Here is a 13,144-nt window from a genome sequence, read left to right on the forward strand (position 1 = left end):
AGTGAGTAGCTGGCATTTGCAGTGTCTACAGGGGCAGGTGGATTCTGATGACAGAATAGGGTAACACATCATGTAGACAGGTGTCTTCTCTAACAAGAAAACAGGAACTTGCCACGCAGAGCTGTAAGTGTTGTAAGAATTTGCTAAGACACTATTTTGGATAAGTTACATAACCTCGTTGAGGCTCAGATGCCTAAATGGAAAATGAGAATAATGCCTACATCACTGAGCTGTTGTAGAGATCAGTATGAAATAATACAGTACAAAGTCTCTGCTTCAATACCTGACATCATAAATACACAATAAATACTTGTTGACCAAATAAAACAGCATTCACCTGGAACATGATCCTCTTGAGTATTTTTGGATATTTGTTTTAAAAAAATCAACTTGACATGCAAAATAAAAGTAAACATAAAAAAATCCAAAGGCTGGCCTGGTAGGAATTACTTTAAAATGAAATCATGCTTCATCGTATTTACAAGAAAGCTCTGTAACTACACTTAAGTATCTAACACATTTCCCCTAGATCATGGGAGTATCCATTGTCACCCTCCCTCAGGCATGGAGCCTCTGAATCACGTCCTGCTCCTTCCTGCAACTGGCTCGTTGCTGAAGTGTTGGGGGGGTTTTGGTTGTTGTTTCTTAATTTGTGTGTGTTTGGCTCGTTTTTTTCCTCCACTGTAGAGTCTCTGGGACAGTCTGTGATCATTTCTCATCTGAAATAAGTCATATTAACTGGCAGTTTTGCCTCTAGCCTCTGTTCCTTACAAGGCATTCAAAACACTGTAGTGAAATCCATTTCTCCCGCCTGCATCTTTGACAACAAAATCGGTGGATGCTTCTGCAGTGGATTCAATTTATTCACATTTGATTTCAGGAGTCTTTATCAAAGTAGCCTAATTATATCACCTCCCCGCTTCACTCACGGGTTCTTTCCCTGCCAATTATGCAAAAGACATTTGGTTTTCTTCTCACTGCTCCAATTGGTCATCAAAGGTTCCTGCTCTCTCTACCCAACATCCAAGAATTCTTTTTATGCCAAATTCATCTCCAAACCCACAACCTCCAGGAAACTCATACCAGCAATGATGTGAAGTCATATCTGTCCCACTAAACAGGACCATTTGAACATTTGGTCTTTAACAGGGCAGAAAAACCAATGGACAGTGAGAAATCATTAGTTTTTTTCACTGGAATTGTAAGTGCTGCCATGCTCTATGGGAGGCCTAGCCTCATGGTAATTCTATACATCTATGTAGTGCTTGAAAATCTCTGAAATACTTTCTCTTGCACAACTTCCTACTATTTCACTTAATGTAATGCCCTCCAAGTCTATCCATGTTGCTGCAAATGGCAAATTTTAGTGCCTTTTTATGGCTGAGTAGTATTCTGTTGTAGATATAATTTATACCACATCTTCTTTATCCATTCATCTGTTGATGGACACTTAGGTTGCTTCCACAGTGTGGCAATTGTAACTAATGTTACTATGAACATTGGGGTGCATGTATCTTTTCAAATTAGTGTTTTCTTTTTTTATTGAAGTCATTGATTTACAATATTATATTAGTTTCAGGTGTACAACATAGTGATTCAATTTTTTATAGATAATACTCCATTTAAAGTTATTATAAAATAATAGCTATATTCCCTGTGCTGTACAATATATCCTTGTAGCTTATTTATTTTATATACAGTAGCTTGTATCTCTTAATCCCCTACACCTTTCTCACCCTTTCCCCCCACCTCCTCCCCACTGGTATCCACTAGTTTGTTCTCTGTATCTGTGAGTCTGTTTCTGTTCTTCTGTAAGTTAGGCTATGAGGATTCAACAACTCCAGTATCACGCACTGGCTTCTAGCAAGGGTCGAATTGGTTTCCTCGGTTGATGGTCACACGATGTACTGCCGGTAGGCAAGATTCTGGTTACACTAAAGGGGGGAAATTGAGGCCAGTGACGATGAGAGAACGTGGTTGGATCTGCACCAACCCATTTCCACCGCAGAGCAAACGACTGAAGTGCCCGTCCTGAGTGGACAAGAAGGAAAACACTAAGAAATCTCTGTGGGTAAATGGTTGTGTCTAATGAAAAAGTATGACTTAAATCACTTTCTACAGATTTCTGTAAAAACATTCTCCAATTCAGAATTTTTACACATTCAACCAGGCTGTAACCCTCAACACATTTTAACACTGAGGTTTACGCTATGCAAATCTTGTGAATATGTATCTTCCTTGGCCATAAACAGGAATAGGAAGGTACAGGGATCTGAATCTATCTACAGTTTCTTCTTAAAAGGATGGTACCATTTTTGCTCGGAGACACTATTTACAAATAAATAAAATGATACATAGGTGGGTTTTTTTTGGCTTTGTTTTTGTCTTTATAAAATAAAATGGGTGTGGGACTTCCATGGCAGTCCAGTGGTTAGGACTCCACGCTTCCACTGCAGGCGGCCCGGGTTCAATTCGTGGTAGGGGAATTAAGATCCTGCGTGCCACGCTGTGCAGCCAAAAACAAAAACAAAAAACAAAAAAACCCCATGCTTTCAAATCTCCCTTTCCCCACCCTTAGTGATATCTTGGGCAGATTCCAGAGCTTTCAGTGATGGCAGGTATTAAGAAGTTCACTCCAGTCACATTCTGTTTGAATCTTTTATCTTTTTTCTGTCCAATGCCAAGTCCACCCCACCCTTGGTTCTGGCATTTCCCCGTGGTTCACAGGATCTCTCCACATGCCGGGCTGTGGTGCCTCCAGAGCCCAGGTGGTAGGGAAGAGGGATTAGAGAAAAATGGTGTAACCTGTTTTACTTAATTGGTGCAGCTATAATCTCCTCTTGGTTATCAACACCCACTGGGTGGCCAGTATCCAATCTTCATGTGTGTTCCCAAACTTCCGAGGAAATAGAGCTGGCTTTCCCAGGAACTTTCTCACCAAGCTCTGACACAGGAGTGCCAGTGTGAGCCCGTGAGCGTCTGCATCTTAGCAAGCTTGGGCGAGATGTACATCTTCCTTTATGGCAGATCCACTGAGTGTGCATTGGAGGCTCCCGGGGAGACTTGGCTTCAGGGGCTGATGTACCAGTGATGGTATTAGCTTGTATAAAGACGAAAGGTCCTAGCAATGAGAAAGCATTTTCTCCTCTTTTACTGTTCAAATAGATTCCCTTCCTCTTCTTCCCTCACATATTTTACTTTTGAAAAAGTGGGAACAAGAATCATGTGCTCACATATGATTCCTGGAAGAAATCTCTGTCCTTAGAAGAAACAAGTTAAACTGTGTCTCTACTTCCCATCTTTAAGTTTTCATGAAAATCCATGGTAGGGATTTTACCAGGGATTTCCATGATAAGAAATTTTGCCTGAATGCCTCTGCAAGTAAACCATCAAAAGGTGATGGGTTTGCATGTAGGGAGAAACGAGGTGGAAGAGACATTCATTCATTCGTTCATTCTGGGCCAGGCGCTGTCGGGTGACAGGGCTACTGAGACCAGTAAACGGAGCAGGACTCTTCAGAGCTGACAGTCACATGATGGGATGGTTGCAGGCATAGAAAAAGATTCATTACTGCATTGGTAACAGAGGCATGAACAGAGGGCCTTGGGAGCAGAGGACACTGGGCAACTCTCTGGTGTCTGGGAAGCTTGACAGGGAAGCAACATCTGACCTGTCATTAGTGATGGATGAGACAAGGGGGAAGAGACAAGTGAAATCTAAGTAAAGACCTGGTGCGTTTAGAGACTGGATGGAGTATCCTAGCGGAAACAGTATGCTGGTCATGGGGAAGCTTGGGGAGGGTGAGACCAGAGGCAAGGTGAAGTTAGTTTGTGGGTGGCCTTGAATGCTCACCTAAGGAGCTTTGACTCAGTGCAGAAAGCAATTGGGACTTGCAGAAGTTCTAAGTCAGGGGACTGATCAGATTGCTATAGAAGGATCATTTGAGCAGCACTGTTGAAAAGGATCTAAAGGGAGGTAGAGGCTGGAGGCAGGGAGTCCTCTCATCTGGGAGGCCCTTGTGGCCTTTGGGCTGCTGGCAGCTGAGTCCCTACGCCTTTCTTTGCTTCCCTGTATCCCACTAGCGTCCCTTTCTTGATCTGCCCCTCCCCCCTTCCACTCCCTTACCTACTCTCCCTACTTCCTTTACTCTTTTCCTTTCTCCTCCACCCTTTCTTCCTGAGAGGACTGGGAAACCCTAATCCTGGACAGGCTAGAATAGATCCTTTTGCCTCCTTTCGTACTTAATACTTCAAGTAAAAATTTCTGATGAGAATGTGCTTCTGGAATAGACAGTTTTTATTCATGAAAGAACTGATAAACTTTGGCACTACACCATCCAGTGATGTGTTGGTGAACAAAGCCTGGGTATATTCACAGGTGGCAACAGGGTGTGGTCGTGAAATGACCTTGTTTACAGACTTAAGGCACCTTCTAGCTCATGCTATGGCATCATCTCTACATCCTTTGGCAGTTTCCTTGGCGTCCCCCTCACACTCTACTTTGTCCTACGGGGTGCAAGACAGTCGCACCAACAGTGAAGCTCCATAATGCAGCTGGTCTGGTGGCACCACCCTGCTAGTTTGAACAAGTAGGAAGACTTTTCAGCAGAATCATAAGTAATGGGAGGTGAAAACTGCGCTCACACTGACCCTAAAAAGTGCCTGTCAAACACACAATTGCAAAGGTACAGCGTAGTAGTCATAGTTTCCTCCACAATTAGAAATGGAGTCTTTTTTTTTTTTTTTTTAAATTACGATCAAGTCAACCTGAGTGTGAAGCAGACCGGCTATCAGGAAGAGTTAACACAATGCAAAAGTAATGGGCATTGCTTTTGTGAGTACAGAGAGGAACGTGCAAACTTTCGACTTGGCAGGAGTCTTTTTCAGACGTACCCTGATACATAGACAGTTATCAAGTTGATGATAAAGGATGTGTCAATCTTTAAGATTTTCTTTTGGTCTTTGCTTTTCTGTAGTATATCATTTAGTTATTGCTGCATTAAACAAAACAAAACAAAAACAAAAAACACTCCACAACTTAATGGCTTTAAACAATGACCATGGATTATTTCTCACACATCTATGGGTCAGCTGGGCAGTTATGCTAAACTCAGTGGGGCTCGCTCACGTGTCCGTGGTCAGTTGGCAGACTGACCAAGAACTGGAGAGCCCAGGAGGTCTGGGCTCACTCCAGGTCCAGCCCACAGGCTAACCTAGGCTTGTGCCTGTGGAGGGGAAGCATTCCACTGGGTAGAGTAGAGCGTGCAAGCCTCCCTTTGGCCAGAGTTCATTAGTTCTCATATTAATAAATATGATGTATCCTAGATACACACCCTGTATCATCAGAATTTCTTTTTGCTGGAAGTAAAGGGATAGAGGAAGCAAAAGGGTATACTCTATGTGCCAAACTGCCACACCGTCACTTCTGCAAATGTTGTTGGTCACCCCAGAATCAAGTGGTGGGGACGTTGGTTCCATCTCTTGATGGGAGGAGCTGCCAACGACAGGAGAAGAGATTTGAGGCCATAGTTTTGCAATGAATCTATCAATCTACCTTCTGGACAGTTATTCACATCCTTCTTACATCACATCCATCTTATGTTCACATTTTCCTCTCGCCCACAAGACTCCCCAACATCTCACCCAAATCACAGCATCAGCCTCAAAGTATAGGATCTTATGATTTACAATAATACAATGTTATTCATACAACAGAATGTTATTCATACAACAGAATATTATTCAGTCTTAGAAAGGAAGAAAATTCTGATACATGGTACAACACAGATGAACCTTGAGGACATTTTGCTAAGGGAAATAAGCTAGTCACAAAAAGACTATGATTCCACTTATACAAGGTACCTAGAGTAGACAAATTCAGAGGGATAGAAAGTAGTCAGATCCATAGGTGGTTGCCAGGGGCTGGAGAGAGGGGTAAATGGGGGGTTGTTTAATGGTTATAGTTACATTTTTGCAAGATGGAAAAGCTCTGGAGGTGGGCTTGCACAACAATGTGAATGTACTTAACACTACTGAACTGTACACTTAGAAATGGTTAAGATGGTAAATTTTATGGTATGTGTAATTTAGCACAATTTTTTTAAAAGCAAAAAGTTACCATAGTTTAAATAAAACAAGACTAATTATACAACTATGATCTTACATCTATAATAAGAGATGAGTCAAGTAGGATAGGAAATTTCCAAGAGCTTCTTTTAACACACTAGTAATCACTGTACAGTACTCTCTTCCCCCAAATAAATGTTGGATCTGAGATTCTAGAAGATACCACCTGCTTCCAGTCCCCCAAACTCTGGGATTAAACCAGAGGAAGAAGCAAAAATTTTTAGAAACATAGTGAGTTTCTATGCATAACAATAGGATTTAAGAATTTTCCAGGGTTGTCGGCAAACTCTATCCTCCTTCAAATTATTAATGATGACACACGTTTGTATTATGTAATACCTCCATCCAGTACCAAAGAGTCATCTGGGCCAACTTCTTTGCATTCTGGGGAACAGATGTTCCCTATTTATCATTGCTTTCCAGTGTTTAACTGGTTTTTTTTTTTTTTTTTTTTTTTGCGGTACGCGGGCCTCTCACTGTTGTGGCCTCTCCCGCTGTGGAGCACAGGCTCCGGACGCGCAGGCTCAGCGGCCATGGCTCACGGGCCCAGCCGCTCCGTGGCATGTGGGATCCTCCCGGACCGGGGCATGAACCCGTGTCCCCTGCATCGGCAGGTGGACTCTCAACCACTGCGCCACCAGGGAAGCCCTTAACTGGTTTTTGATACCCTCATTTTAATATTTCTCCAGGATTATTTGTTTTCTTATTCTTTTTGAGAGGTTCTCAGTCAAAATTTCTTGAGAATTCATATAAATAATACGTGTCTGCTGACGCGGCTTTGTATTTTTAAAACATTTTAGAGAACCCTTCCAATAGGCTATAGCAACTGATGGGATAGATTTGCAGCGTCCTGCTGACTACCCAACCAGGTTACCGTTAGCCAACTCTTCCCGTTCACAGGGACGAGCAGCGGGAAATTCACTGATCTATATTTGCCTAAAGTTTGAAGCTAGAGGCCACATGTGACTTTCTGCCTCAGAAATCATTGCAATTGTGAAAGAAAGCATTGTATTTCCTTCGTGGTTTGGCCCCATTTTGCACTTCTTACAGAACCTTTGCTGGCTCAACCTCAGTCAGTCATAAAAGTCTGGTGAACTTTGAAATAGCTCTGCAATTTTTGTCTCTAGATACTCCTATCTTACCGTATTTTAAGGGCACGGTCTGGCTTGTGGGGAAAAAAAGGAGCCCCAAAATGCTCCCAATGCCTTTTGCAAAAAAAAGGACCCGCACCAAAAATTTCGGGTGGCTTTTAAAAGCCTCTTTTTTCCTCTCTGAGCATTTCTGATAACTATCTTTCCACTGCCTTTGTAAAGCCATGTAGGCTTCCCATGACCCAGTGGGACCTTGAACTCTGCTCATGAAAGGAGAACAAAGGAAGGGACCGGGGTGTACAGACTGCAACAGCAAATAAGAGTTTGGACTTCACCCGCGTTTTATTTGGCAATCCTCGGGGTGCCTCCTTCCCCTCCTGCGTTCACGGGGAGAGAAACGGGACCATCTGAGCCTAGAAGGCCACCCACTTTTGCTCGGAGGTCTAGGTCATAACCTTCACTTGAGGACGCCAGAGTGGCCTCACTCACTGACACTGTCCAAGACCCCAGCATCATGGACAAGTCCCATTTCCCCAAAGATGGTTGTGGTCTAAGCCGTCCAGCAAAAACAGGGGCAGTTCCACATTTTTCTCTGTCAAGAGTTTTAGGGCTGCGAGTCTCGTTGGAACGGAGAGGCGGGAAGGCTGGAAGCACTCTGTTTTGACTCTGGCTTTGACTTTATAGTATACTGGAAAGACAGCGACATATGAAATGGAACTTTTACAAAGCGTACGTGGTTGGGGATGGGGTGAAGGGCGGGGGTTAGGGTTCTGGAAACCAGTGGTCTTGGCACGCCTACCCCTGAGTAAGAATTTCCTGCAAAGAGTTAAAAGTCTTCCTAATACGAAGAGATGTAAAATCGCGTTGCCTGTGCTCCCAAAACGAAGACTCAGGATTCGGGGTCTTCAGGTTGCGCCATTCAGAGGCGAGAGCAGGGTTCAGGCACCGGCCGGGATCCAGGACCACGCTCCTGCGCGCAGCGGGTCGCGACCACCCCTACTACCCTCCGCCCCGCCCGCTCCCTACCCCGGGCCGCGGGGTCGCGCGGACCGCCCGCCACCCAACCGGGCCGCAGGGGGCGGGCTCGGGGGGCGGGGCGGAGCCATGCGAGGAGGGGCGGGGCGAGGAGGGGCGGGCACGCCTGCGGCTCGGGCTCTGAGGAGACGGCGGGCGGCGCTAGAGGGAGCTGCTCGCTGCGCCGCCTCCGCTGCGCCGGCCCTCAGCGCCAGCTTCCCGGAGCGCCGCCCCAGCCCGCGCCGCCGCGATGGCGGAGGACAGCGAGTCCGCGGCAAGCCAGCAGAGCCTGGAGCTGGACGACCAGGACACGTGCGGGATCGACGGGGACAATGAGGAGGAGACGGAGCACGCCAAGGGGTAGGCGCGCCCGGGGCTCCTCGCGGGCGCCGGCTCCGGGGCGCGGCGGCCGCACCGCTGAGCGGCGGGCGGCCCCCCGCGTGGCTTTCGCGGGGCTCACGGGCGGCGGGAGGTCCGGGGGGCGCGTCTCGCTCGCGGAGCCGCGCGGCGGAGGCGAGGCCCCGGGTGGGCGGGGAGGCGTGGGGACCCGCCACGCCGCTGTCACCTGCCGCGCGGCCCGCCGGCCCTCGCGCGTTCGCATCCCTTCAGGCGTGAGACTCGGTGACACCGAGGGGGGCGCGGCGCCCTTCCCTTTGTGGCGGCCTGGCCGGTGGGAAGTGGTCCTCCTCTCTCCGCTCCTTGTTATCCTCTCCTGAAGTCCTCCCACCCCTCCCCCAGCCGCCACCACCACCGGGAGAAAAGAGCCGCTGATGGCGGGGAGCGGCTTGAGATTCGCGCCTGCCCGTTTCGGCGCCGCTGGCGGGGAGCTGCGGAAAGTTGTGCCGCCCCGGCCGCCCCGCCCCGCGCCGGGCCGGGCCGGGGTCGCCGGGGGTCCCGGCCAGGCTCCTGGGGACGCGCAGGTTCACCGCCGCCGAGCGGGTCCCATCTCTAGAAGTGGGTCAGCATCCCTAGAAGCGGGTCCGACCTTGATTTCAGCTCAGTCTTGGGGAGCAGCTCCCGCCGACCGGACCCGATCCTGCTTGCTGGTTGATGTCCAGAGCCATGCGTTTTAACACCTGATCAGGTTTCTTCCTCCTTTAACTGGCTCATTTTCTCCCTCGCAGACTTGATTTGCTCTCCGGTTGGAGAAAAGATTGCTTCCGGTGGGGGGGGGGTATTGAAGTTCTGTTTTTGTAGGTAGAGGAGGTCATTTTAAATGCTGCCTGGGGTTTACGTTACCCTTTTCCCGAGTTGAATGCGAACTATGAGCTGGCACCGAGCACTCATCCCCTTAGAAGTGAGATTTTACAAACCATGGTGACCCGGGAAGAAGTGGGTCAGCTTAAAAACATGATAGGGAGGCCGTAGTCACAGATGGCTTATTTATTCAGTTCATGGAGAGGATTCTTTAAATGATTGATGATTTAAAGTGTAAAGTATTTGCATTCTATTTAGCGTCTGCTTGAAGATTTGTTTAAGAAAGGAACTTTGAGCTTTAATGTGTTATAAAATATTAAAAGATCAAGAAAAAGAAAAGCTGACTAAATGTATCTTTCATTGGCATGAATATTTTTCAGTGGCAGCTGCAAGTACAGAATGTTATCAGTCTGGTCTAGAATGTTTTTTTTTTAAGAGAGGAAAGGAAACTGCAGACATCTGAGCTCGACTTCTGTTTGTGCAGTGATAGAAATTTGTCTCTGATAGATAGCTAAATATAGATATGTTATTGAAACAGTGGCCCTGGTGCCAGCAATGGGCCCAGATGCAAATATGTTGCATTACCCAAAAAACTTTAGCTCCTGTCTTTCTGGCAAAGGCCCTGGACGTCTGCCTTCTCCACTGTAATGTCTGTTTGTTGTTCTTCATCCTTTGGAAGGTTTGATTATGTACTTCTTTGCTTATACAGTCAAGAATGTCCATGGTACAGAGAATTACTCATCTGTGTACCCATTGATCAGGACCTGCCCCCCGGGAAGCTTGCAGGAGGCTGTGTGAAGTTCCCAGATTAGCACCCAGAAGCATCTCCATGCCTTCTTCAGACATTTTCAGTTTTGTACATGGGCACATTAATTATATGTTAGCACAGTTACTCAAAATTAGAGCTGCTCAGTGGACTGAAAGGTTTTCACCAAGAACAGATAACATGATTTCAGCTTCTAGAAGGAAGAAATGGTTGTAATGGGTTTATTGTAGTCTATTAAAATGTAAGGAGATTAGTGAAAATCCAAGTTGCTGTGCTAGTTGGACTTCTTTTCTGGATTTGAATTCAGATGCTGTGTGCCAAATTTGGGGGAGTAATTGTGTTTTATTTGGCTCGGGTACTGATGATATGGCTCAGTGGAAACCTAGATTTTTTTCTTAAGTAGCTCAAGTTTGTAACTGTTAAAATTTGAAGGACTCCTCTTTTTGACACCTGGCCTCTTCATTCCACCAGTTTAATCAGGTGACAAATAATGAGGCTTTGGAGGAATGGGTATGTACACACTTTACCCTTTAAAGGTGAGTTACCACTTTGAGGCCACTAGGTATGGGTCAGTACACAAAGCAGTCATTTACTAAATAGTACCCTTGTGGCCTATAAGAATTAATTCACCCACACTATTGAGTATAATGTATTTACTGGCTGTCTTAGACATATTAAAACTGGAGCCTCAGGGAAAAGGAAATTACCAAATTAGACTCTTTTGTCCGCACAATGTAAATACTACTGTGTATGCTTTTCTTCCATTTTTGTAGAATTTTATTTTATGAGTTAAAACAGGTATTTCATTTTGTGGATAATGCCAGAAGTCCATAAATGAAATATGACTTTTGTTCAGTTAAAAGCAATGGCTGACATATTATAAAATACTTGCATCTCACTATCTCTGTATCTTATTTTTTGTGGAAAATGTGCTCTTCGTTTAACTTTTTGGTCCGCCCAAGTATGAAAGTGGCACACCACTACTCAGATTTCATGAATTCTAAAAATCATGGGGGAGGGCAGGGATTGTCCATTTTAATTAGCAAGACTAAATTCAAAAAAGTGTAGCTTTATTATCTTCAAACGATATGCAGCAATTAGAAGTAGACCGACAGAGGATTACCGAGAAACATGCTTTAAATATTGCTTGAGCACATGATTTACAGTTAGGGGAAGTGTGTCTTTGTAAAGCGTTTGAGGGAACTTGAAAACTTTAAAGCATATTAAAAGTTCTAAGATAGGACTGACGGGCCAGTGGTTAGAATTCTGCACTTCTACTGCAGGGGACATGGGTTCGATCCCTAGTCAGGGAGCTAAGGTCCTGCCTGCCGCGCAGCGTGGGCCTCCCCTCCCCCCCAAAAAAATGTTCTAAGGTAATCTGTCTACATAGGTAAGAATTACCTTCACCTGTCTTCTTCTCCTTGCTCCGTTGATCTGCGTCTTCTCCAGTTTGTAAAATAGAGTGGGTCCTGGTCTTTATCTCTTAGCCTGCTTACCCCGCATTAAGCATAGTTACTGCCCCATGCTGGAAACGGGAGCACACAGTTGGCCCTACATGAAATTAGCATTCAAGTTGGCAAATCTCTCTCCTTGCTTTACCAACACTGGCTTGCAGAATGCATAGTTCCTGGATGAACTGATGTGTTTCATCTCCTTTTCACGCAGAGAGCCTTGCCCTCATTATTCACTGAGGTGAATAGAGACAGCTACCAAGAATATTTACATAGGGAATAAAATAAGCATATATGAAGGTGCCTATGTTGGCAGATAAATGACCAAATTATTCCCTGGGGTAGATCTGAAGTAGTTTTGGTATTTGAGGGGTATTCCCAGACATTTTAAATGAGTTATTTTTCTTAGAAAAATTAAAGATCGGTATTTGGGAAAGATTAAAATTAAAACTTTAGAATTCTTTGCACAGAGACCCTAACCTCTCTTTTCTTACCCCCAATTTAAAGAGGAAAAATGGAAGTTATTCTGTGTGCACTGTGTTGTTAGTTCTGATTTTATCTGTTGTTGAGATGGGCAGTGGGAACTTCTCCTTAGTCAACTGTAGAGTCGGTGGGAAGACGCAAAAAATTACTGTAACTCTCCAGAGATTTTTCTTGTCCTGGAAAACTTAAGGGCTAATTCAGAGCTGTTCCTCTGAAACGTGATCTGTTATCAATAGTATAAAAATCTAAATGGAAAGGTGAGCTAACAGCCTTTGCTCAAGCAACCTCCCAATTTAGGGAATGACATTTAAAAGTATCAAATGTCGGTTCAGGCTTAACATCTGAAAGGGTGACATCACCCTGAGGCCCAGAACAAACTTCTTGCAGAGTTTGGCTAAACTCTAGAAAGTCTCCAAGTATAGGCCACCTACTGTGCCATCTTGAAATTGTTTATTAACCTGAGTGTACACAGTAGATATTTACGAGTTCGAGTTAGTTACTGGGTTAACCCTGGGGTTGGAACCAGGTTCTGTACCAAGTTCAAGAAAGAGGTTGGTTGGTTGGTTTGCGGTTACTCCCATTGAAAATATGTAAATGACTTTTACTCATTGTCCTGTAAAATATGCTTATTAAAAATGCAAACAGGGCTTCCCTGGTGGCGCAGGGGTTGAGAGTCCGCCTGCAGATGCAGGGGACGCGGGTTCGTGCCCCGGTCCGGGAAGATCCCACATGCCGCGGAGCGGCTGGGCCCGTGAGCCATGGCCGCTGAGCCTGCGTGTCCGGAGCCTGTGCTCCGCACGGGGAGAGGCCACAACAGTGAGAGGCCCACATACTGAAGAAAAAAAAAAAAAAAAAAAAAAATGCAAACAGTAAAGTATATGGAGAGTAAAAGCCCCCATCATCTCATTTCTAAGAGCTACCACTATTGACAGTGTAATCAAGTCAGACTTATTTATATTTATATACATATATATACACACCTACACACATATTTACATAAATAAGGTCGCACTTTAT

General features: G+C 45.3%; 1 protein-coding gene across 4 annotated transcripts in view; it reads left to right on the forward strand.

The window, feature by feature from the left end:
* Positions 1-13,144, forward strand: part of NMT2 (N-myristoyltransferase 2) — an 81,693-nt gene that overhangs the window by 16,824 nt on the left and 51,725 nt on the right. The window contains exon 1 of one of the 4 annotated variants that reach the window (XM_029238041.1): positions 8,393-8,590. The exons of the other annotated variants lie outside the window; for them this stretch is intronic. Coding sequence (XP_029093874.1) covers positions 8,481-8,590 — 110 coding nt within the window. The 5' untranslated portion in view covers positions 8,393-8,480. Of the gene's footprint in view, positions 1-8,392; positions 8,591-13,144 lie in introns of those variants that run through there. 4 annotated transcript variants of the gene reach the window in all.

The sequence above is a fragment of the Monodon monoceros genome, unplaced genomic scaffold (genome assembly GCF_005190385.1).
Source record: "Monodon monoceros isolate NGI ecotype Baffin Bay Population unplaced genomic scaffold, NGI_Narwhal_1 Super_Scaffold_21, whole genome shotgun sequence".
Lineage (NCBI taxonomy): Eukaryota > Metazoa > Chordata > Mammalia > Artiodactyla > Monodontidae > Monodon > Monodon monoceros.